We start from the raw sequence: 25,660 nt of genomic DNA, 5'->3' as shown, positions 1-25,660 counted from the left end.
TAGCAGCGATCTGACCATCTAGGGTTAATGTACCCTAGATGGTCTAAAAGATAGTGAAAAAAAAAGAAAAAAAAAAGTTTAAAAAATGAAAAAAATTAATAAAATATTAAAAGTTCAAATCACCCCCCTTTCCCTAGAACGGATATAAAACATAATAAACAGTAAAAATCACAAACATATTAGGTATCGCCGCGTCCCAAAATGCCCGATCTATCAAAATATAAAAACGGTTACAGGCGGCGGTGACCTCCGAGGCGGGAAATGGCGCCCAAATGTCCGAAATGCGACTTTTACACCTTTTTACATAACATAAAAAATGAAATAAAAAATGATCAAAATGTCGCACAGACCTCAAAATGGTAGCAATGAAAACGTCGCCTCATTTCGCAAAAAATGACCCCTCACACATCTCCGTGCGCCAAAGTATGAAAAAGTTATTAGCATCAGAAGATGGCAAAAAAATTTTTTTCTTTTTTGTACACATTCGTTTAATTTTTGAAAATGTATTAAAACACAATAAAACCTATATAAATTTGGTATCACCGCGATCGCACCGAACCAAAGAATAAATTAGGCGTGTTATTTGGAGCGAAGAGTGAAAGTCGTAAAAACTGAGCCCACAAGAACGTGACGCACGTGCGGTTTTTTTTCAATTTTTCCACATTTGGAATTTTTTTTCAGCTTTGCAGTACACGGCATGTTAAAATAAATAACATTACGGGAAAGTAAAATTTGTTACGCACAAAATAAGCCCTCACACAGGTCTGTACACGGAAAAATGAAAAAGTTATGGATTTTTGAAGTCGGAGAGCGAGAAATGAGCCGAAAAACCCCCCGTCCTTAAGGGGTTAAAAAAAAAATTGTGTTGCGGGACTCGCGCTTACCTTCACCAGGTATAGGCTCGTGCATTCCGGCGGGCCTCGTGGAACATCAGCGCAGCAGCGATATCTGGTGGACGGCGGAGGAACTACCTTACGGAATCGCCTGAAGAGAACGCGCCGCAGGATCGCGAGTGGGCCGGGTAAGTAAATCTGCTCCAATATGTGCATCCATCCACACAACCCTCCATCATAACCAACCACACCTTGTCCAACCAAGAACAAAAAGGAGCATAATGGTCAACCTCATTGTCAACATATTGTCCAATCATGAACATGGTCATCTGTCGTGACCATCCACTACCATGAATATAAACCTTCATCAAGTTCATCAACCAACACTTGTCCAAAGCTAAACAAAGTCTTTCATCATCTCCAACCACCACTTGTCCAATCATGTGAAGAAGCCTCCATTTTTTCCAGTCACCTCCTTTCCAAACCTGATCACAAACCTTCAGTACAGTCAAGTACTTGCCCAAACTCGAATACCTACATTCATTATAGAGTGCCACCACTTTTCCAACCATAAATACAACCATTCCATTATGACTCTCTACTACTTGTCCATCATATCACAAACTTCCATCATGGAACTACCTTTGATTGTCAAACTTTGAACAGTAACTTCAATAAGGGACTCAACTTTTCCAATGAACACGACCATCCATGATCGCCAACCATCACAACCCAATGTACAACCCTCCACCATGCCCATGAACACGAATGACTGTCACTTGTCCAATGAGAACAACCCTGAATTATTGCAAACACTACTTGACCAAACACGAAAATAAACCTTCATCAAGGCCACCAACACAACCCTCACATTTAACCATCCACTACTTATCCATCCTTGTACACTAACCTCCATCATGGCCACCTACCACTAGTCAAACCTTAAACACAACTGCCCAATGTGGTCAACCAGGACATATCCCACCAGGAACACAAACCTCCATCACAACCAACAAATCAATACCTCCACCACCCACCATTGACCTCTGAACAACTTTTGATCATTAAAACCCCTCTGCCAATCACCTCTACCCTGAGCAGCTGTAATTACCATCCACCATCCTTACACTTTGAAATCCTGCCAACCTACCTATGACCAACACTAACCTTTGACAAAATTTTTCCTTTTCAGAAACCACTTTCCCCTTCACCATTAGCCGACCACTGGACAAACCTAGTGAGCCAAAAACCTCTGTGCTGATTGGCTGCCTGGTGGCCATAATCCTTCTTCTGCTTGTCATCATAGTCCTGATCCTGTGGAAACAATACATCCAAAAGCGACTGGAGAAGGTAAAGCCCTCGAGGAGCAGTAGTATCAGAAGATCTGGCATTAACACAAACATTCTAATGATAGCATGATACTTTATAGGCTCCACGTCGAATCTTGGAAGAAGACGCCACTGTACGATTGTCCTTCTACAGTTACACCATCGGCAGCAACCAGACACAGATCCACCAGTCCAACCCCACATACGAGAGAATCTTCCCTCTGGATCTGGACTACCAGCAGCCGACTAAACCACTACGGAAACTTCCCGAGCTATCCCAGAGCGCAGAGGATTCAGGTATGGCCTGACCCCAGCTATATGTGCTATGGAAATTGCCCCCTCCCACGTACAAGAATATAACTGCTATAATACTGCCCCCTATATACAAGAATATAACTACTATAATACTGCCCCCTATGTACAAGAATATAACTACTATAATACTGCCCCCTATGTACAAGAATATAACTACTATAATACTGCCTCCTATGTACAAGAATATAACTACTATAATACTGCCCCCTATGTACAGGAATATAACTACTATAATACTGTCCCTATGTACAAGAATATAACTACTATAATACTGCCCCCTATGTACAGGAATATAACTACTATAATACTGCCCTCTATGTACAAGAATATAACTACTATAATACTGCCCCCTATGTACAAGAATATAACTACTATAATACTGCCCCTATGTACAAGAATATAACTACTATAATACTGCCCCCTATGTACAAGAATATAACTACTATAATACTGCCCCCTATGTACAAGAATATAACTACTATAATACTGCCCCCTATGTACAGGAATATAACTACTATAATACTGCCCCCTGTGTACAAGAATATAACTACTATAATACTGCCCCCTATGTACAGGAATATAACTACTATAATACTGCCCCCTATGTACAGGAATATAACTACTATAATACTGCCCCCTATGTACAGGAATATAACTACTATAATACTGCCCCCTATGTACAGGAATATAACTACTATAATACTGCCCCCTATGTACAGGAATATAACTACTATAATACTGCCCCCTATGTACAAGAATATAACTACTATAATACTACCCCCTATGTACAGGAATATAACTACTATAATACTGCCCCCTATGTACAAGAATATAACTACTATAATACTGCCCCCTATGTACAAGAATATAACTACTATAATACTGCCCCCTGTGTACAAGAATATAACTACTATAATACTGCCCCCTATGTACAGGAATATAACTACTATAATACTGCCCCCTATGTACAAGAATATAACTACTATAATACTGCCCCCTATGTACAAGAATATAACTAGTATAATACTGCCTCCTATGTACAGGGATATATCTACTATAATACTGCCCCCTATGTACAAGAATATAACTACTATAATACTGCTCCCTATGTACAAGGATATAACTACTATAATACTGCCCCCTATGTACAAGAATATAACTACTATAATACTGCCCCCTATGTACAAGAATATAACTACTATAATACTGCCCCCTATGTACAAGAATATAACTACTATAATACTGCCCCCTATGTACAAGAATATAACTGCTATAATACTGCCCCCTATGTACAAGAATATAACTACTATAATACTGTCCCCTATGTACAGGAATATAACTACTATAATACTGCCCCCTATGTACAAGAATATAACTGCTATAATACTGCCCCCTATGTACAAGAATATAACTACTATAATACTGTCCCCTATGTACAGGAATATAACTACTATAATACTGCCCCCTATGTACAAGAATATAACTGCTATAATACTGCCCCCTAGTGTATTAATACTGAGTGTCAGGATATTGAGGTGTGGTATATTCTTGCAGCCTGCAGTGGAGACTATGCAGAGCCGGACCTGACCAAGTCCACCCCACACCAGGGCTTCCAGAACAGCGTCCCGCACTATGCAGAGACGGACATTGTGAACCTGCAGGGAGTGACGGGGAATAACATGTACGCTGTCCCGGCCCTCACTGTGGACTCGCTCACTAAGAAAGACATCAGCGTCGGAGAGTTTCCACGCAATCAACTTCGACTCACAGAGAAACTGGGGGAAGGACAATTTGGAGAGGTAAGTGGACTCGTCTTGATAACAATAATAATCTTTATATAGCGCCATCATATACCGTAGCTTTACATCCTATAGGGGACATATACAATATAATAAGACATTATACAGCACAAACAATTATATGGAACAATGGGAGTGAGGGACATGCACGCAAGAGCTTACAGTCTATGAGGATGAAGGGTGACACAAGAGCTTACAGTCTATGAGGATGAGGGGGTGACACAAGAGCTTACAGTCTATGAGGATGAGGGGTGACACAAGAGCTTACAGTCTATGAGGATGAGGGGTGACACAAGAGCTTACAGTCTATGAGGATGAGGGGGTGACACAAGAGCTTACAGTCTATGAGGATGAGGGGGTGACACAAGAGCTTACAGTCTATGAGGATGAGGGGGGACACAAGAGCTTACAGTCTATGAGGATGAGGGGGTGACACAAGAGCTTACAGTCTATGAGGATGAGGAGGTGACACACAAGAGCTTACAGTCTATGAGGATGAGGGGGTGACACAAGAGCTTACAGTCTATGAGGATGAGGGGGTGACACAAGAGCTTACAGTCTATGAGGATGAGGGGTGACACAAGGGCTTACAGTCTATGAGGATGAGGAGGTGACACAAGAGCTTACAGTCTATGAAAATGAGGGGGGTGACACAAGAGCTTACAGTCTATGAGGATGAGGAGGTGACACAAGAGCTTACAGTCTATGAGGATGAAGGGGTGACACAAGAGCTTACAGTCTACGAGGATGAGGGGGTGACACAAGAGCTTACAGTCTATGAAAATGAGAGGGGTGACACAAGAGCTTACAGTCTATGAGGTTGAGGAGGTGACACAAGAGCTTACAGTCTATGAGGATGAGGGGGTGACACAAGAGCTTGCAGTCTATGAGGATGAGGGGGTGACACAAGAGCTTACAGTCTATGAGGATGAGGGGGTGACACAAGAGCTTGAAGTCTATGAGGATGAGGGGGGACACAAGAGCTTACTGTCTATGAGGATGAGGGGGTGACACAAGAGCTTACAGTCTATGAGGATGAGGGGGTGACACAAGAGCTTACAGTCTATGAGGATGAGGGGTGACACAAGAGCTTATAGTCTCTGCGGATGAGGGGGTGACACAAGAGCTTACAGTCTATGAGGATGAGGGGGTGACACAAGAGCTTACAGTCTATGAGGATGGAGGGGGTGACACAAGAGCTTACAGTCTATGAGGATGAGGGGGTGACCCAAGAGCTTACAGTCTATGAGGATGAGGGGGTGACACAAGAGCTTATAGTCTATGCGGATGAGGGGGTGACACAAGAGCTTACAGTCTATGAGGATGAGGGGGTGACACAAGAGCTTACAGTCTATGAGGATGAGGAGGTGACACAAGAGCTTACAGTCTATGAGGATGAGGGGGTGACACAAGAGCTTACAGTCTATTAGGATGAGGGGGTGACACAAGAGCTTACAGTCTATTAGGATGAGGGGGTGACCCAAGAGCTTACAGTCTATGAGGATGAGGGGGTGACACAAGAGCTTATAGTCTATGCGGATGAGGGGGTGACACAAGAGCTTACAGTCTATGACAGTGGTGGCGAACCTATGGCACGGGTGCCAGAGGTGGCACTCGGAGTCATTTCTGTGGGCACCCAGGCCTTCACCCCAGCACAGAATTTGCTAGATGTGACTCAAGCCTTCCTCCTGCAATCCAAGACCCATGGCTGTCTTGGATCAAAGGAGGAAGGCTTGAGTGCTACTCTCAGTGCTATTTTAAACCGACATCTCCTTGGCTGCCAGGACTACACAAGAAGCTAGAAGGTGTGGAGACAGACGGATTATAACTGGAGCTCCTGCTCTGGGTCCCCTGATTCTTAGTCTTCAGGGGACCCTGGTAGGAAGCTATAATCCAAATTTCTCTATCTTATTTCTATTGTATTTGTGTCCTCAGGTCGCCAATATGGTTGAAACCTGTGATACAGCTGGGATCAATAGGTTACTGCTTTAATTGTCATGGTGGCACTTTGCGACACAAAAGTATGTTTTGGTTGTAGGTTGGGCACTCTGTCTCCAAAAGGTTCGCCATCACTGGTCTATGAGGATGAGGGGGTGACACAAGAGCTTACAGTCTATGAGGATGAGGAGGTGACACAAGAGCTTACAGTCTATGAGGATGAGGGGGTGACACAAGAGCTTACAGTCTATTAGGATGAGGGGGTGACACAAGAGCTTACAGTCTATGAGGATGAGGGGGGGTGACACAAGAGCTTACAGTCTATGAGGATGAGGTGGTGACACAAGAGCTTACAGTCTATGAGGATGAGGGGGTGACACAAGAGCTTACAGTCTATGAGGATGAGACGCAAGAGCTTACAGTCTATGAGGATGAGACACAAGAGCTTACAGTCTATGAGGAAGAGGGGGTAACACGGGAGCTTAGTCTATGAGGATGAGGGGGTGACACAAGAGCTTACAGGCTATGAGGATGAGGGGGACACAAGAGCTTACAGTCTATGAGGATGAGGGGGTGACACAAGAGCTTACAGTCTATGAGGATGAGGAGGTGACACAAGAGCTTACAGTCTATGAGGATGAAGGGTGACACAAGAGCTTACAGTCTATGAGGATGAAGGGGTGACACAAGAGCTTACAGTCTATGAGGATGAGGGGTGACACAAGAGCTTACAGTCTATGAGGATGAGGGGGTGACACAAGAGCTTACAGTCTATGAGGATGAGGAGGTGACACAAGAGCTTACAGTCTATGAGGATGAGGAGGTGACACAAGAGCTTACAGTCTATGAAAATGAGGGGGGTGACACAAGAGCTTACAGTCTATGAGGATGAGGCGGTGACACAAGAGCTTACAGTCTATGAGGATGAGGGGGTGACACAAGAGCTTACAGTCTATGAGGATGAGGGGGGGCACAAGAGCTTACAGTCTATGAGGATGAGGAGGTGACACAAGAGCTTACAGTCTATGAAAATGAGGGGGGTGACACAAGAGCTTACAGTCTATGAGGATGAGGCGGTGACACAAGAGCTTACAGTCTATGAGGATGAGGGGGTGACACAAGAGCTTACAGTCTATGAGGATGAGGGGTGACACAAGAGCTTATAGTCTATGCGGATGAGGGGGTGACACAAGAGCTTACAGTCTATGAGGATGAGGGGGTGACACAAGAACTTACAGTCTATGAGGATGAAGGGGTGACACAAGAGCTTACAGTCTATGAGGATGAGACACAAGAGCTTACAGTCTATGAGGATGAGGGGGGGGGGACACAAGAGCTTACAGTCTATGAGGATGAGGGGGTGACACAAGAGCTTACAGTCTATGAGGATGAGGGTGACACAAGAGCTTACAGTCTATGAGGATGAGGGTGACACAAGAGCTTACAGTCTATGAGGATGAGGGGGGTTACACAAGAGCTTACAGTCTGAGGATGAGGGGTGACACAAGAGCTTACAGTCTATGAGTATGAGGGGGTGACACAAGAGCTTACAGTCTATGAGGATGAGTGGGTGACACAAGAGCTTACATTCTATGGGGATGAGTGGGTGACACAAGAGCTTACAGTCTATGAGGATGAGGGGGGTTACACAAGAGCTTACAGTCTATGAGGATGAGTGGGTGACACAAGAGCTTACATTCTATGAGGATGAGGGGGTGACACAAGAGCTTACAGTCTATAAAGAGGAAGGGATGACACAAGAGCTTGTAATGATGTTTAAGTGTTGGCCTGTAGATGGCACTAGTGCTTCTAATGTGCATTGGGTAAATCTGCCATCACCACTAGGGGGAGCTCATGTATTGTATGCCATACGGTGTCCTTGAGTCTAATGCAGTATATACGTATTAGTATTATACACAGCACAATAAGAACATGGACAGAACCCAGTCCTTCACAAATGTCACCCCGTCCATCACAATGCTGATAATCTCCATAGATCACAATATTTGCTTCATGTGTAGCTCAGCAGCACAGATTAGCAGATATGGAAGACTAACAATCTCCCGCTGATGCTGTTAGATACCATGTACTGTTCCAGTCTAGCGTTAGTCACATGGCCAGTTCTTCAGTTGTTCATCCTTGGAGACGGTCAGCTGAATGTATAACATTTACACAACATGATCTGATCAGTTGATTAACGTTTTGTCACATTTCCGCTGCATCTTCCAGGTTCACTTGTGTGAGGTGGAGGGGCTGCAAGATTTCTTGGAAATGTCCTCCAGTGACTGCTCCAACCAACCAGTTCTAGTAGCCGTGAAGATGCTGAGAGCCAACGTTACCAAAACCGCCAGGTACATAATAAAGAAGCACTCCAAACTGAGTGTGTATTACAGAGTGCTCCTCGGGGGCGGAGACACAGATCATCTCATCCGTGTGCCACGCCCCTGAGGGTTCTTCAAAATGTCTCACGTGTATTACAATGTTCTCCCACCTACAGAAATGATTTTCTGAAAGAAATAAAGATCATCTCCAGGCTCAAGCATCCCAATATCATTCGTCTACTGGGGGTCTGCGTCCGGGATGACCCCCTTTGTATGATAACGGAGTACATGGAAAATGGCGACCTCAACCAGTTCCTGTCCCAGAGGGAGATCCGCAGCCAGTTCACCACTGCCAACAATATTCCATCTGTAAGGTGAGGAGCATATATGAGTACAAGGTAGGTGGCCCATCGAGGGTCCATTCTAATGTGTATCAGGACCCCAACTATAACATATTGTTGATGGTTTTGGCCTCTTCCTAATGTGGAGAGATGTTTTATGGGCCCCTAAGGTCCTGAGCACCCTCTGGTTGATGAGGTGCATCACTTCTGCTCCCTACATTCTGTTTTGCCCCTGTGGTCTGTCCATCCGAAAACTTGTTCAGTGGTGGAACAAACCTTGGGTCTTCTAAATGTTATGAAGGAACATTGGGAAGAAAGGAAGAACTGGGGGCATCTCCTGAAGGGACAGGTAGTGGTCTTTAAAAACAGCCACCATGACATGTGGCCACCACTGTGTCCTATGACCTCCATGTCATTTAGCTACAGACTGGGGTGGGCTAAGGTCCTACTGTCCTGGTGGTCTAGGCCTAGACTGCTGATCTGGGGTCTTTCAGCAAATGTAGTAAATGTCCCCTCTGTGTCCTCCCCCCGCAGCCCCCAGAACCTCCTGTACATGAGCACGCAGATCGCCGCCGGCATGAAGTACTTGGCCTCCCTCAACTTTGTGCACAGAGACTTGGCCACGAGAAACTGCCTGGTGGGGAACAGCCACACTATAAAGATAGCCGATTTTGGAATGAGCCGGAATTTATACAGCGGAGATTATTACCGTATCCAGGGGCGCGCGGTGCTGCCAATCCGATGGATGGCCTGGGAGAGCATCCTGCTAGTAAGTGACCAGACTGGGGGCATGCCTATGTTATACCATGACACTGTGCTCCCTACTAAATCCAGATATGTGTATTTAGGGTAAATTCACCACTTCCAGTGACACCTGGGCATTCGGGGTCACCCTATGGGAGATGTTCACCCTCTGCAAGGAGCAGCCGTATAGCGTCCTATCAGATGAGCAGGTGATCGAAAATACTGGGGAGTTCTTCAGGGACCAAGGACGACAGGTAATGTCTACATATGGTATAGCAGCTGTACATATATCATTATATACAGGAGATCCCCAGGTTATACCGGCTGTACATATATCATTATATACAGGAGATCCCCAGGTTATACCAGCTGTACATATATCATTATATACAGGAGATCCCCAGGTTATACCGGCTGTACATATATCACTATATACAGGAGATCCCCAGTTTATACCAGCTGTACATATATCATTATATACAGGAGATCCCCAGGTTATACCGGCTGTACATATATCATTATATACAGGAGATCCCCAGGTTATACCGGCTGTACATATATCACTATATACAGGAGATCCCCAGGTTATACCAGCTGTACATATATCATTATATACAGGAGATCCCCAGGTTATACCAGCTGTACATATATCATTATATACAGGAGATCCCCAGGTTATACCGGCTGTACATATATCATTATATACAGGAGATCCCCAGGTTATACCGGCTGTACATATATCATTATATACAGGAGATCCCCAGGTTATACCGGCTGTACATATATCATTATATAAAGGAGATCCCCAGGTTATACCGGCTGTACATATATCATTATATACAGGAGATCCCCAGGTTATACCAGCTGTACATATATCATTATATACAGGAGATCCCCAGGTTATACCAGCTGTACATATATCATTATATACAGGAGATCCCCAGGTTATACCAGCTGTACATACATCATTATATACAGGAGATCCCCAGGTTATACCGGCTGTACATATATCATTATATACAGGAGATCCCCAAGTTATACCGGCTGTACATATATCATTATATACAGGAGATCCCCAGGTTATACCGGCTGTACATATATCATTATATACAGGAGATCTCCAGGTTATACCGGCTGTACATATATCATTATATACAGGAGATCTCCAGGTTATACCGGCTGTACATATATCATTATATACAGGAGATCCCCAGGTTATACCGGCTGTACATATATCATTATATACAGGAGATCCCCAGGTTATACCGGCTGTACATATATCATTATATACAGGAGATCTCCAGGTTATACCGGCTGTACATATATCATTATATACAGGAGATCTCCAGGTTATACCGGCTGTACATATATCATTATATACAGGAGATCCCCAGGTTATACCAGCTGTACATATATCATTATATACAGGAGATCCCCAGGTTATACCAGCTGTACATATATCATTATATACAGGAGATCCCCAGGTTATACCAGCTGTACATATATCATTATATACAGGAGATCCCCAGGTTATACCGGCTGTACATATATCATTATATACAGGAGATCCCCAGGTTATACCGGCTGTACATATATCATTATATACAGGAGATCCCCAGGTTATACCGGCTGTACATGTATCATTATATACAGGAGATGCCCAGGTTATACCGGCTGTACATATATCATTATATACAGGAGATCCCCAGGTTATACCAGCTGTACATATATCATTATATACAGGAGATCCCCAGGTTATACCAGCTGTACATATATCATTATATACAGGAGATCCCCAGGTTATACCAGCTGTACATATATCATTATATAAAGGAGATCCCCAGGTTATAGCGACTGTACATATATCATTATATACAGGAGATCCCCAGGTTATACCGGCTGTACATATATCATTATATACAGGAGATCCCCAGGTTATACCGGCTGTACATATATCATTATATAAAGGAGATCCCCAGGTTATACCGGCTGTACATATATCATTATATACAGGAGATCCCCAGGTTATACCGGCTGTACATATATCATTATATACAGGAGATCCCCAGGTTATACCGGCTGTACATATATCATTATATACAGGAGATCCCCAGGTTATACCGGCTGTACATATATCATTATATACAGGAGATCCCCAGGTTATAGCGGCTGTACATATATCATTATATACAGGAGATCCCCAGGTTATAGCGGCTGTACATATATCATTATATACAGGAGATCCCCAGGTTATACCAGCTGTACATATATCATTATATACAGGAGATCCCCAGGTTATACCAGCTGTACATATATCATTATATACCGGAGATCCCCAGGTTATACCAGCTGTACATATATCATTATATAAAGGAGATCCCCAGGTTATAGCGACTGTACATATATCATTATATACAGGAGATCCCCAGGTTATACCGGCTGTACATATATCATTATATACAGGAGATCCCCAGGTTATACCGGCTGTACATATATCATTATATAAAGGAGATCCCCAGGTTATACCGGCTGTACATATATCATTATATACAGGAGATCCCCAGGTTATACCGGCTGTACATATATCATTATATACAGGAGATCCCCAGGTTATACCGGATGTACATATATCATTATATACAGGAGATCCCCAGGTTATACCGGCTGTACATATATCATTATATACAGGAGATCCCCAGGTTATAGCGGCTGTACATATATCATTATATACAGGAGATCCCCAGGTTATACCGGCTGTACATATATCATTATATACAGGAGATCCCCAGGTTATACCAGCTGTACATATATCATTATATACAGGAGATCCCCAGGTTATACCGGCTGTACATATATCATTATATACAGGAGATCCCCAGGTTATACCGGCTGTACATATATCATTATATACAGGAGATCCCCAGGTTATACCAGCTGTACATATATCATTATATACAGGAGATGCCCAGGTTATACCAGCTGTACATATATCATAATATACAGGAGATGCCCAGGTTATACCAGCTGTACATATATCATTATATACAGGAGATGCCCAGGTTATACCAGCTGTACATATATCATTATATACAGGAGATGCCCAGGTTATACCGGCTGTACATATACCATTATATACAGGAGATCCCCAGGTTATACCGGCTGTACATATACCATTATATACAGGAGATCCCCAGGTTATACCGGCTGTACATATATCATTATATACAGGAGATCCCCAGGTTATACCAGCTGTACATATATCATTATATACAGGAGATCCCCAGGTTATACCGGCTGTACATATATCATTATATACAGGAGATCCCCAGGTTATCCCGGCTGTACATATATCATTATATACAGGAGATCCCCAGGTTATACCGGCTGTACATATATCAGTATATACAGGAGATCCCCAGGTTATATCAGCATGCATTATCAGTATATACAGGAGATCCCCAGGTTATACCAGCTGTACATGTATCATTATATACAGGAGATCCCCAGGTTATACCGGCTGTACATATATCATTATATACAGGAGATCCCCAGGTTATACCAGCTGTACATATATCATTATATACAGGAGATGCCCAGGTTATACCAGCTGTACATATATCATTATATACAGGAGATGCCCAGGTTATACCAGCTGTACATATATCATTATATACAGGAGATGCACAGGTTATACCGGCTGTACATATATCACTATATACAGGAGATCCCCAGGTTATACCGGCTGTACATATATCATTATATACAGGAGATCCCCAGGTTATAGCGGCTGTACATATATCATTATATACAGGAGATCCCCAGGTTATAGCGGCTGTACATATATCATTATATACAGGAGATCCCCAGGTTATACCGGCTGTACATATATCATTATATACAGGAGATCCCCAGGTTATACCAGCTGTACATATATCATTATATACAGGAGATCCCCAGGTTATACCGGCTGTACATATATCATTATATACAGGAGATCCCCAGGTTATACCAGCTGTACATATATCATTATATACAGGAGATCCCCAGGTTATAGCGGCTGTACATATATCATTATATACAGGAGATCCCCAGGTTATACCAGCTGTACATATATCATTATATACAGGAGATCCCCAGGTTATACCAGCATAGTCCATGGAGATGTATTACTTATATTAGCTGTACATATATTTGACTGTTGATATTTGGTGTCTCCTGTTCCTTAGATCTATCTCTCTCAGACACCCCTCTGCCCAACCCCCATCTTTGAGCTGATGATGAAATGCTGGAGCAGAGACATCAAGGATCGCCCCACGTTTGAGGCCATCCACCAATTCCTGATAGAACAACTGGACGCCATTGTGTAATCCGTATACAGGGAACACTCCGAGCAATTCTTCACCTTTAAGAGGCGAGCGGACTCATCTGGAGCTATACTGGACGTGGCCTTTAGTTATCTAGATGTAGATTGTAGAAGGACCAAGAGACAATGTTCTCCTGCGGTGGCGCTGGTAGACTTCCTGGGACCCCACCGGAACCCGCAGTCTCTTACAGAGTTCCAAGCCCTTGAGATGTCAAGATAATTGACCCCAGAGGGGGCAGAAGATGCAATATTGCACTTCCCCAAAAGGGGAGAAACCAGCTGGGAATGAGGACTGGAAATAAGACGTGAGAAGTAGGACAATTTCCCACTGAAGAGTACCACTACATTCTGTGTGTATAGATCTATATATATACGTGTATGGGGGTCTGTGTGTCCGTCTATTGAGTGATCATATTGCCATGACCCTATTGTCTGCGTCATAGTCAACCAACACCAATTTTGTAATGGGACCAATTGAGACCATTAAGTTTTGGAAGCCACCTTAGATGCCACCACCCATACCATGTACATGTACAGAATGTGTTTTGGGATGATTCGCTCCACTTTACACAGAATATCTCCCTTTTTTTTATAGATTTTTTTAAAATGAATGTATATATGGAAAGAGGATTTTTTATAATGATGGTCACATGACAGGACGTGATCGCCCGCATTCTTCTATGTTGAAGTTCAGTTTATGGCTCATCCTAACATTTCTTAAGACTACGGCCTTGTTTGTTTGGGCTAATGTTTTATTACATCTCACCCTTAGGTCCTCTTCATACATATAGTGTGTAATTGGTGCCAACCATCTGGTGAGGGTCGTGGTGCCACTTTGGGAAGAAGCAGACATGGTGGTTGTATCTATACATGTCTACCGTATTGTCCTTCTGGACCGGATATGCTGTAATTATATAGATGTGTGAAATATGGAGTCACTCGAGGATTTATGTGCCACAGTGACGGCCAATTGTGAGGGGCATTGGGCAATGTAAGACAGATAAAGAGAAGACGTTTGGCTTGAGGTTCATGCCACTCATTGATTAGGGGTCGAAGGTGCCTCTTGTTTTAACTTGGGTCCCAAAAACAACCCAGTTCTCCAACCACAGGGTGACTCTTTGGTAAATCGATACAAACACTTCATAGAATGTCTTAGAGGAACTAGCTTGAGGTTCATCTCACCCTTCTCTAATGGAAGAAATGGGAGTATCTACTGTAAGGTTCTAGGTCTTCTAGCTTCAAGTTCTTCAAACAGGTCTCTCAGAACCAACTTTTCCATTGAAGAAGGAATGGCCATCATCTCTAGGCTGGAGGCTTCCCGGGATCTGAAAGGTTTAATGTGCACTTACTGGACTGTCCATGATGGTGTAGCTCTTCTCATACAGTTGTGGCAATTTTTTTTTTTTTTTTTGTTTTTGTCTTTCTTTGTCTGGTTTTTTTTGTAGCATTGTACAGGACAGATAAGCAACAGACTGCAATGTTTGTGTAAGTTTTAGAGGTAATTTTAATCTATGCAACTTCATAAAGACTGAATTTAATATTTTTCTAGATTAAAATCAAATTTTTATAGATACCATTTGATTTTTTTAAAAATATCCCTTCATAGTGAGAAACGTTGGGCAGGGTTATCACTAATGTATCTGATGATCAGGGGGGGACAGTGGTTGAGCTTTCTTTCATTGAATACCAGAAAGTAGTCTTAAGACGGCAATCCCCTCCATCCATTCCTCAAAGAGTTTTAGTGAATGTTCTAACTTCTGATTAGGTCTACCTGGAGATCAACAGATGAGGAACCACACAGCTTTTCGACCATAAACCAGTTGCTGTTACCATAAACTGTGTAGTAGGAAGACGATCGTTATGTAACCCAACAGATTCCAAGTATGGTGACCATGTTCCAACCCCTCTACGGGCTACAGACATAAGGACCTCTGTCATATCAGGAGACAAAATGTAGTGAACTCTGCTCTAGAGAACATTGGTTGCCATGTTGGGACTTCCTTCTGGGAACCTTTTAAGATCAGGTTGACTTACCACCACATGTTGGTGATGCAATCATCATCGTACTGTAGAAATGTGGGCTTGTCTCGTGTAATAATCCTACGCGTGGTCAGAGTAAGCTCTGCATCAGTTAGCCCTGATCCCTCATGTTGGTCTCTTGATACCTCCCAGCACTATTACATTCATGTGCAAACAAGAACATTGCCACTGCCAACCCCACCATAATCCTACAAAATCCCTGATGGTTTCATCTCTGCATTCTTCTGGAGGTCAGACATGGTTGTCAGAGCCCCGGTAATCTGTGTAGTGGCACATGGCAATATGCATCAGGCGTGTGTGTATGTATCAGAAGGACTTTTCCTTGGACACTCGAAGGGTTGGACATTGTCCCAAATATTTGGTACCTCCTGTTTGATCATGAGTAATGAGTTCTGTTAATGAACCGGTTTTATTAAGCCCTTAATTGGCCAATTCATGGTTGGGTTCACGAATTCATAGGCAGGACATAGATAGATCCATACATCTTCATATATGTGCTCTACAAAGCCTGAAGGGACTTAAAGTACCACAGAGGACTATGCCACTAGGCAATATGTAGTGGTTTGGATCAGGATGGGCCGGCAGGAGAGGATACTAGGGACCTAATTACAGGACAACCAAGAGAAGGTGATGGGTGGTCTATGTTAGAGATGGCCTACACCACCTACAAATTGGAGGCTTAGCTTCTTGACTATACTGAGGCACTGTAAGGCGCCTCATAATGCCCCATAATAAGGCAGGCTATACTCAATGGTGGCGATGTATATAAAACCATGGTAAGTAATCAGATTCTCATCGACGCACTATTTCTCTCTGGTTTCACCTCTTGCGTCTTCTCACATGTTTGTGTATTGATGGCCTAGATTTTTTTCTCCCACACTGGATTTTTTTTTTGTTATTGTCTTACACATGAATGTTATAATGAGGTCACTGTAATGATAATATGTTATGACCTGGATAGTGGGGTGGGGGATGGTCGGGGGGGGGGGGGGGGAGGGTCTGTGTCTTTTTTTTAATATACTGTACTACTGTCACTTCTGTAGATAATGAATCTATATTTACCTGTAGCCAGACTGGACTGAAGTGCAATGAAATCTGTATTGCCGATTAAATGAGCCTGATCTGTGGACAATCTTGTACGGTCTCTCGTGTCTTATTTTCCTTAAGAGTCCATTTTGAGTCCTGATGTTCTATGAGTTTAAGGTCTTCATCAGAAAACCCAAAAACATGGTCTACTATCAATGAACTTCCATCGATCCGGAATCAGGTGGTCTTGATGTCCTACAACTTGGCATTGGCCAAAGATAGCCCATTGGACGAGAACAAGAAATTTCCCTTTGTTTGGTCTCCTTACTATGAATCATGAATTACCTCCCTTATATTCAGAAAGGGGTAAGGTCCAAGCTTAGCAAATCTTGGCATATAGGAACTTCTGTATTCTCCTTGATGATGGTCTGGTGCAAGTCAATGACTCTAGTAAGGTGGCATCTGAGAAGTCTCCTTCTCTACAACTCGTAAGACCAGAGAACCCAAATAACACAAGGCTTTCCAAACCATTAAAGGTGTTGTAAATATTTTTGGAAAAAGGTCTTAAGAACTTCTCTACGAAGCTATGATGGTTCTACTGAGATTTGACCTTTACTAGAGGTGCAATAAGAAGGCAACCACCAAGAATAGATGGCAATTCTACATTGATAGGAGGCCTTAACTCTATATCAGGTCTTTAAATTAGAAGTTCTTTGTATGTACCATGGCTTGAAGTAGTTCCTACTGTAGCCCAAAACAAAAACAATATACTGTAGTTTGACATGTGACTCCAACTTGAACTGCTCCGAGTGTTGTGCTGCATCTCCTTATACTGGCAAGCTGCAGCGTAGAGCTACAAGCCCACCAAAATCCAGTACTTAGGATGGTCATTACAAAAGCAACACTACTGAGATAACGCAATTTACCCAAATTCTTCTTACCAGTGTTTCTCAATTCTTGTGTAAGGGTTGTGGTTGCCAAACCCCATGATGTAACATAGGGGTTATATTGTGGCTAGTGCGGTGGATTACACATGACAAAACCCGAACACAAGCCCAGAGTTGTAACCTGTGGCTCTGATGCCTTTATGAGAAATCTGGAATGGACCTTCCATATAGAGTGACAACATACTAATGAGTAAACCACCTCGAGCACCAGCCAGGGCCCCGTGTGCAGCTGCTACCTCTACTCCCTCCACCTACGAAAATGGGTCATGTCACCACTTGGCCAGCACAAGACTAAAGGATTTGGGACTTGTTCGCCATCTGCTATGGGCTATCGCTCTCACATTTACTTTATTTCCCCCCTATTATAATGTAGCAGTGTGTGGACAGTGTGATGTTTCTGAAGACTTAGATGTTTGGAGAAGTTCTGCTGGAGTGTTGTGAGTTATGGAATCTCCGTCAGACAGATCTTCTGAAACATCTTGTATTTCTTGTTGTGTTCGGTCATGAGGGCTCCGTATTGCAGCCCCATGCATCAAGTCTTATTCAAACAACACCTTACAAGCACCTGACATTGCACCTTGGGGGTATGGCCCATAAACCATAGTACACCTATAAATGTCACGACTGATAACCTGCGTGTGACTAGGATTAATGTCCCTCTGGCTATGGACCAGGATGTTATGGAACTTCTACATTGTTTTCAATGTTCCAAAACTTTCCATCATTACTTGTCCTCTTCCACTAATGAACCTCCATTAAAGCACCACCATGGACCATCCCTGGTCAAAATCTCGAAGAACCCCACCACAGAGGGCACCAAACCATGGCTTATTGAGGAGACCACGTTTTATCCCATTTTGTGGCCACAACAAGTTAGACAATCCCAGATTTTTTACCAGTTGCAGAAGCTTCAAAACAAACCTCATTCTACCTTCGGGTAGATTGGAGAAGACCACTCATACAAAAAGAGACACTGAGTGACATTTTTTTGGCCTTTGGTCAAGCTACAAGGTCCTTCGATAATCCAGCTAAGAGTCCACGACTCCAGATACCAGAGGAAGGAGTATGGGACAGTGACACTCTTCACTCTGAACGTGTCTCACAATGTGGAGGCCTCCACCCTGCTCTGCTGATAGAGGCTATTTTGTTCTCCACCACACCCTGAGGACCTCATGGTACAAGTTATCTCCAGCCGCTGATAACAACCAGCAGGACCCTTGGCTCAGCACAACCTCATATCATGCCAGCTGCTTCACGACAAGAAGGCCTGACGCCATACAAGACGCTCCACCACCTGAGGAGAATGCCCGGGCTTGAGGAGGTCTCACAGCATCAGTAAGGAGGTGAGGGATCTCTGGGTGTGCAAGGTTGATAGGTGGATATTATTGGTGCTCTTCTCTTTCCGCCCAGGGGTATAGCTATGGCGGGTGCAGAGGGGGCCACGTCCTCCACACCTATGCTGACAGATGCTTCTGGAATAGCTAGGAGTGGGAGAGAGGTCATAGATGTCTTCAAATTATTAGCTGTACAGAGCAGTGTAGGGTGGTATTATACAGATAATATTTTATAGGCACCATATAGTTATATTATATAGGTACTGTTATATGAGCACTGTCTGGTGGTATATAGATACTGTTCTATAGTCACTGTATATTTGTATTATATTGGTACAGTTGTATGAGCACTGTATAGTGGTATATAGATATGATAGGATTATTGCTAAATGCCAGAATAATGAGAGTGAGAGAGAGAGAATTTTTAAGGCATTTTCATTACTTTCTGCAAAGTCAAAAATTTACATACAATAAGATTACTATTCCTTTAAACCATTTGGGATAAGCCATACCATATGTCATGTCATGTCATGTCAAGAACACAAGCAAAAGACCTGGTGAAGATGCTGATGCTGGTTAGAGTCATTCTCCACGGTGCCACGGGTGCTGTATGCACAGGGGCGGGAGGCCACTCTAGAAGCCATTACTACTAAAGACACAGATAAAAAGCCAGATTCATGTCTTCACAGGAACACACCTTAAAGGGGGGATTCCTCCCACAAAGACAAGATTCTCCTAGTGCTTGATCAAACACCGCAGTGTTAGAGTGATAGTGTTACCGGAAACCTCCGGTAATGCTATCAAACACTGCGGCGGGGTACAGTGTAATCATCGGACCGCTTGCAAAGCTGTCCGATGTATTCATGAGGGGGGCGGTCCGAGGTACTGCCTCTTCCCCGGACCGCCCCGCTAGCGCGCTAGGCGGCAGTCACCGCCCCTAGTAACGCCCCAACCCCGCCCCCTCATGAATACGTCGGACAGCTTTGCGAGCTGTCCGACAATTACATCCTACCCCGCCGCAGTGTTAGATAGCGTTACCGGAGGTTTCCGGTAACGCTATCACTCTAACACTGCGACGTTTGTTCAAGCACTAGGAGCTGCTTACTTTACTGTCCATCCCGGACAGTGGAGGTCCACTTCATCTCACCTTTTGTTCATTGGTAAGGTATTATCTCTACCTGTTTGTGCGCATTACCTATGTTTATGCATCTTAAGCAACTGTGTGCCACTTTACACCTGTTGCCTTCATTATATGTACCATCTGTCCTTACCCATTACATGTGCATGCTTTGTCCATGTGTAATTCCTCCTATGTCTGCCCGGGGTGACGAATTTCTCATTTGTTGTCGCCGCCTTGCACTGTCATTCCCCCTCAGCATTGTCTGAGGATTCTCATCCTGCTTTTATCATTATGTCTTAAATAGTCATTAATAAAGTATTTTTTACTACAATTATTCAGACTCAATTTGGTCTTTCATAGTGCTTCCTTTTACCCCTTTTTCCCTGTCCCTCCTTAAAAGGGTACCTTTTGTTTTTGTGTATGCTCATGGGAAGCCTCTTTTTGGTGTGTTACTTACCATACCGGTCCAACCCACACACTATTACGTACCACATGGATCTGGACTTACTTGGTATATAGGTTTGATACCTTCATCTCCCTTCTCTCTCCCTTCCTGATTCTCCTGTTGTTTTGAGCTGCTTACTTAAGTAACATCTCCTAGTGCCGATAAATGGGGTGACAGGTCCTCTTTAAATATACTCAGGATAACAAAATAACATGTTCTTTATTTTACTGTTATTAACAGAAATACAGCATTTCACACATATAATTCCAGCCTGTCTCTAGCAGTCCGGGATCCGACATGTCCTATCTTTCCCTGTGTTAGGGGCCATGCTCCATGGATCGCTAAAGAGAGGGGAGGCGTTAACCCTCCTTCTCTCCATAGCGGCAGATGTATGCCCACCCGGCCATAGCCGAGTGGGCATACGTCAGTGTGCATGGGGCCTTACTCTACAAGACACAGATAAGGTCTTTATCTAGGCGATGGAGGCACTCTCTGTGTGTTATAGCTCAGATGTAGTAGAGCTCAGAGTGTCATTATGGGGCACATTTACTTACCCGGTCCTGTCGCGATCCAGCGGCGCGTTCTCCGTCGAGGATCCAGGTCTTGCGGCGATTCACTAAGGTCGTGCGCCCGATGTCCACCAGGTGTCGCTGCTGCGCTGGTCCGCCGGAGTTCACCTGGTTCTTCTCGGTGCATGTGAGTGCTTGATTTTGCGACACAATTCGTTTTTGGAATGACGCGGTTTTTCCGAATCTGTCGGGTTTTCCGTCGGCCACGCCCCCCCCCCATTTCTGTCGCATGAAAGCTGGTGGCAGAATTGGCCGCAAAGCGGAAAAAGACGGGAAGCTCAACGAAAGTGCGGCCTCTGAGCCCTTAGTAAATGAGCCCCTATGTGTTATATCCATCTCATAGATCTCATCTCTGATTTGTCTCATCTCTCTTTCTATGTGTCAGACACTAGTAGAATGTAGAAGCTAAATAAAAGTGTAGATAAACCTTGTACCCTGATAATCTAAGCACATTGTCAGCACACAGCATCTTATAGCCTAGAGTGAAGTGTCTGCTTAGAGAGCCGTTGCTCACACTCTTACACTGACCATCATAGGAGCTAAAACAGTATAAAACTTAATACAATATAAGAACGGGGTTAAAAATGATCTTTATTGTGTATCACTAGAGGATTCAAATTTGAGAATTTTCTTTCATGAGCAAACCCCTTTAATATCTGGAGACTTGTCATGTGGTGGGGGGACTGGCCATAACTACGCTGGGAGGAAAAAGAGCAACGCCTGAGAGTCTGAGAACATCATCCCAACTACACCCGGGGCCAGCATCATGTGGTGGCGGCCTGGGGCACATCACACAATAGATGCATCATGTGGTGGGGGGACTGGGGCACATCACACAATAGATGCATCATGTGGTGGGGGGACTGGGGCACATCACACAATAGATGCATCATGTGGTGGGGGGACTGGGGCACATCACACAATAGATGCATCATGTGGTGGGGGGACTGGGGCACATCACACGATAGATGCATCATGTGGTGGCGGGACTGGGGCACATCACAGAATAGATGAATCATGTGGTGGGGGGACTGGGGCACATCACACAATAGATGCATCATGTGGTGGGGGACTGGGGCACATCACACAATAGATGCATCATGTGGTGGGGGACTGGGGCACATCACACAATAGATGCATCATGTGGTGGGGGGACTGGGGCACATCACACAATAGATGCATCATGTGGTGGGGGGACTGGGGCACATCACACAATAGATGCATCATGTGGTGGTGGCGGCCTGGGGCACATCACACAATAGATGCATCATGTGGTGGGGGGACTGGGGCACATCACACAATAGATGCATCATGTGGTGGGGGGACTGGGGCACATCACACAATAGATGCATCATGTGGTGGGGGGACTGGGGCACATCACACAATAGATGCATCATGTGGTGGGGGGACTGGGGCACATCACACGATAGATGCATCATGTGGTGGCGGGACTGGGGCACATCACAGAATAGATGAATCATGTGGTGGGGGGACTGGGGCACATCACACAATAGATGCATCATGTGGTGGGGGACTGGGGCACATCACACAATAGATGCATCATGTGGTGGGGGACTGGGGCACATCACACAATAGATGCATCATGTGGTGGGGGGACTGGGGCACATCACACAATAGATGCATCATGTGGTGGGGGGACTGGGGCACATCACACAATAGATGCATCATGTGGTGGTGGCGGGACTGGGGCACATCACACGATAGATGCATCATGTGGTGGCGGGACTGGGGCACATCACACGATAGATGCATCATGTGGTGGCGGGACTGGGGCACATCACAGAATAGATGAATCATGTGGTGGGGGGACTGGGGCACATCACACAATAGATGCATCATGTGGTGGGGGACTGGGGCACATCACACAATAGATGCATCATGTGGTGGGGGGACTGGGGCACATCACACAATAGATGCATCATGTGGTGGGGGGACTGGGGAACATCACACAATAGATGCATCATGTGGTGGGGGACTGGGGCACATCACACAATAGATGCATCATGTGGTGGGGGACTGGGGCACATCACACAATAGATGCATCATGTGGTGGGGGGACTGGGGCACATCACAGAATAGATGCATCATGTGGTGGGGGGACTGGGGCACATCACAGAATAGATGCATCATGTGGTGGGGGGACTGGGGCACATCACACAATAGATGCATCATGTGGTGGGGGGACTGGGGCACATCACACGATAGATGCATCATGTGGTGGCGGGACTGGGGCACATCACACGATAGATGCATCATGTGGTGGCGGGACTGGGGCACATCACAGAATAGATGAATCATGTGGTGGCGGGACTGGGGCACATCACACAATAGATGCATCATGTGGTGGGGGACTGGGGCACATCACACAATAGATGCATCATGTGGTGGGGGGACTGGGGCACATCACACAATAGATGCATCATGTGGTGGGGGGACTGGGGCACATCACACAATAGATGCATCATGTGGTGGGGGGACTGGGGCACATCACACAATAGATGCATCATGTGGTGGGGGGACTGGGGCACATCACAGAATAGATGCATCATGTGGTGGGGGGACTGGGCACATAACAGAATAGATGCATCATGTGGTGGGGGGACTGGGGCACATCACACAATAGATGCATCATGTGGTGGGGGGACTGCGGCACATCACACAATAGATGCATCATGTGGTGGGGGGACTGGGGCACATCACACAATAGATGCATCATGTGGTGGGGGACTGGGGCACATCACACAATAGATGCATCATGTGGTGGGGGGACTGGGGCACATCACACAATAGATGCATCATGTGGTGGGAGGACTGGGGCACATCACACAATAGATGCATCATGTGGTGGGGGGACTGGGGCACATCACACAATAGATGCATCATGTGGTGGGGGGACTGGGGCACATCACACAATAGATGCATCATGTGGTGGGGGGACTGGGGCACATCACACAATAGATGCATCATGTGGTGGGGGGACTGGGGCACATCACAGAATAGATGCATCATGTGGTGGGGGGACTGAGGCACATAACAGAATAGATGCATCATGTGGTGGGGGGACTGGGGCACATAACAGAATAGATGCATCATGTGGTGGGGGGACTGGGGCACATCACACAATAGATGCACCATGTGGTGGGGGGACTGGGGCACATCACACAATAGATGCATCATGTGGTGGGGGGACTGGGGCACATCACACAATAGATGCATCATGTGGTGGGGGACTGGGGCACATCACACAAAAGATGCATCATGTGGTGGGGGGACTGGGGCACATCACAGAATAGATGCATCATGTGGTGGGGGGACTGGGGCACATCACAGAATAGATGAATCATGTGGTGGGGGGACTGGGGCACATCACACAATAGATGCATCATGTGGTGGGGGACTGGGGCACATCACACAATAGATGCATCATGTGGTGGGGGGACTGGGGCACATCACACAATAGATGCATCATGTGGTGGGGGGACTGGGGCACATCACACAATAGATGCATCATGTGGTGGGGGACTGGGGCACATCACACAAAAGATGCATCATGTGGTGGGGGGACTGGGGCACATCACAGAATAGATGCATCATGTGGTGGGGGGACTGGGGCACATCACACAATAGATGCATCATGTGGTGGGGGGACTGGGGCACATCACACAATAGATGCATCATGTGGTGGGGGGACTGGGGCACATCACACAATAGATGCATCATGTGGTGGGGGGACTGGGGCACATCACACAATAGATGCATCATGTGGTGGGGGGACTGGGGCACATCACACAATAGATGCATCATGTGGTGGGGGGACTGGGGCACATCACACAATAGATGCATCATGTGGTGGGGGGACTGGGGCACATCACACAATAGATGCATCATGTGGTGGGGGGACTGGGGCACATCACACAATAGATGCATCATGTGGTGGGGGACTGGGGCACATCACACAATAGATGCATCATGTGGTGGGGGGACTGGGGCACATCACACAATAGATGCATCATGTGGTGCGGGGACTGGGGCACATCACACAATAGATGCATCATGTGGTGGGGGGACTGGGGCACATCACACAATAGATGCATCATGTGGTGGGGGACTGGGGCACATCACAGAATAGATGCATTATGTGGTGGGGGGACTGGGGCACATCACACAATAGATGCA

The 25,660-nt window shown here is 45.0% G+C and overlaps 2 protein-coding genes across 3 annotated transcripts in view; both read left to right on the top strand.

Annotated features, from left to right (window-relative positions):
• The window catches only part of LOC140077772 (discoidin domain-containing receptor 2-like), a 116,331-nt gene extending 99,343 nt beyond the window's left edge, over nt 1-16,988 (top strand). For both annotated transcript variants that reach the window (XM_072125225.1, XM_072125223.1), the window contains 8 exons: nt 2,026-2,183; nt 2,263-2,458; nt 4,031-4,275; nt 8,443-8,564; nt 8,711-8,908; nt 9,410-9,644; nt 9,724-9,873; nt 13,846-16,988. In XM_072125225.1, coding sequence (XP_071981326.1) covers nt 2,026-2,183; nt 2,263-2,458; nt 4,031-4,275; nt 8,443-8,564; nt 8,711-8,908; nt 9,410-9,644; nt 9,724-9,873; nt 13,846-13,986 — 1,445 coding nt within the window. In that variant the 3' untranslated portion in view covers nt 13,987-16,988. The remainder of the gene's footprint in view (nt 1-2,025; nt 2,184-2,262; nt 2,459-4,030; nt 4,276-8,442; nt 8,565-8,710; nt 8,909-9,409; nt 9,645-9,723; nt 9,874-13,845) is intronic.
• Nucleotides 16,989-19,319: 2,331 nt separating this feature from the next.
• The window catches only part of LOC140077771 (uncharacterized), a 74,607-nt gene continuing 68,266 nt past the window's right edge, over nt 19,320-25,660 (top strand). The window contains exon 1 of the mRNA XM_072125221.1: nt 19,320-19,338. The gene's annotated coding sequence lies outside the window, so the exon portion shown is untranslated. The remainder of the gene's footprint in view (nt 19,339-25,660) is intronic.

Source organism: Engystomops pustulosus, chromosome 9, assembly GCF_040894005.1.
Source record: "Engystomops pustulosus chromosome 9, aEngPut4.maternal, whole genome shotgun sequence".
Classification (NCBI taxonomy): domain Eukaryota; kingdom Metazoa; phylum Chordata; class Amphibia; order Anura; family Leptodactylidae; genus Engystomops; species Engystomops pustulosus.
Note: the sequence above shows the minus strand (reverse complement) of the source record. Positions and strands in the feature narration are given on the sequence as shown.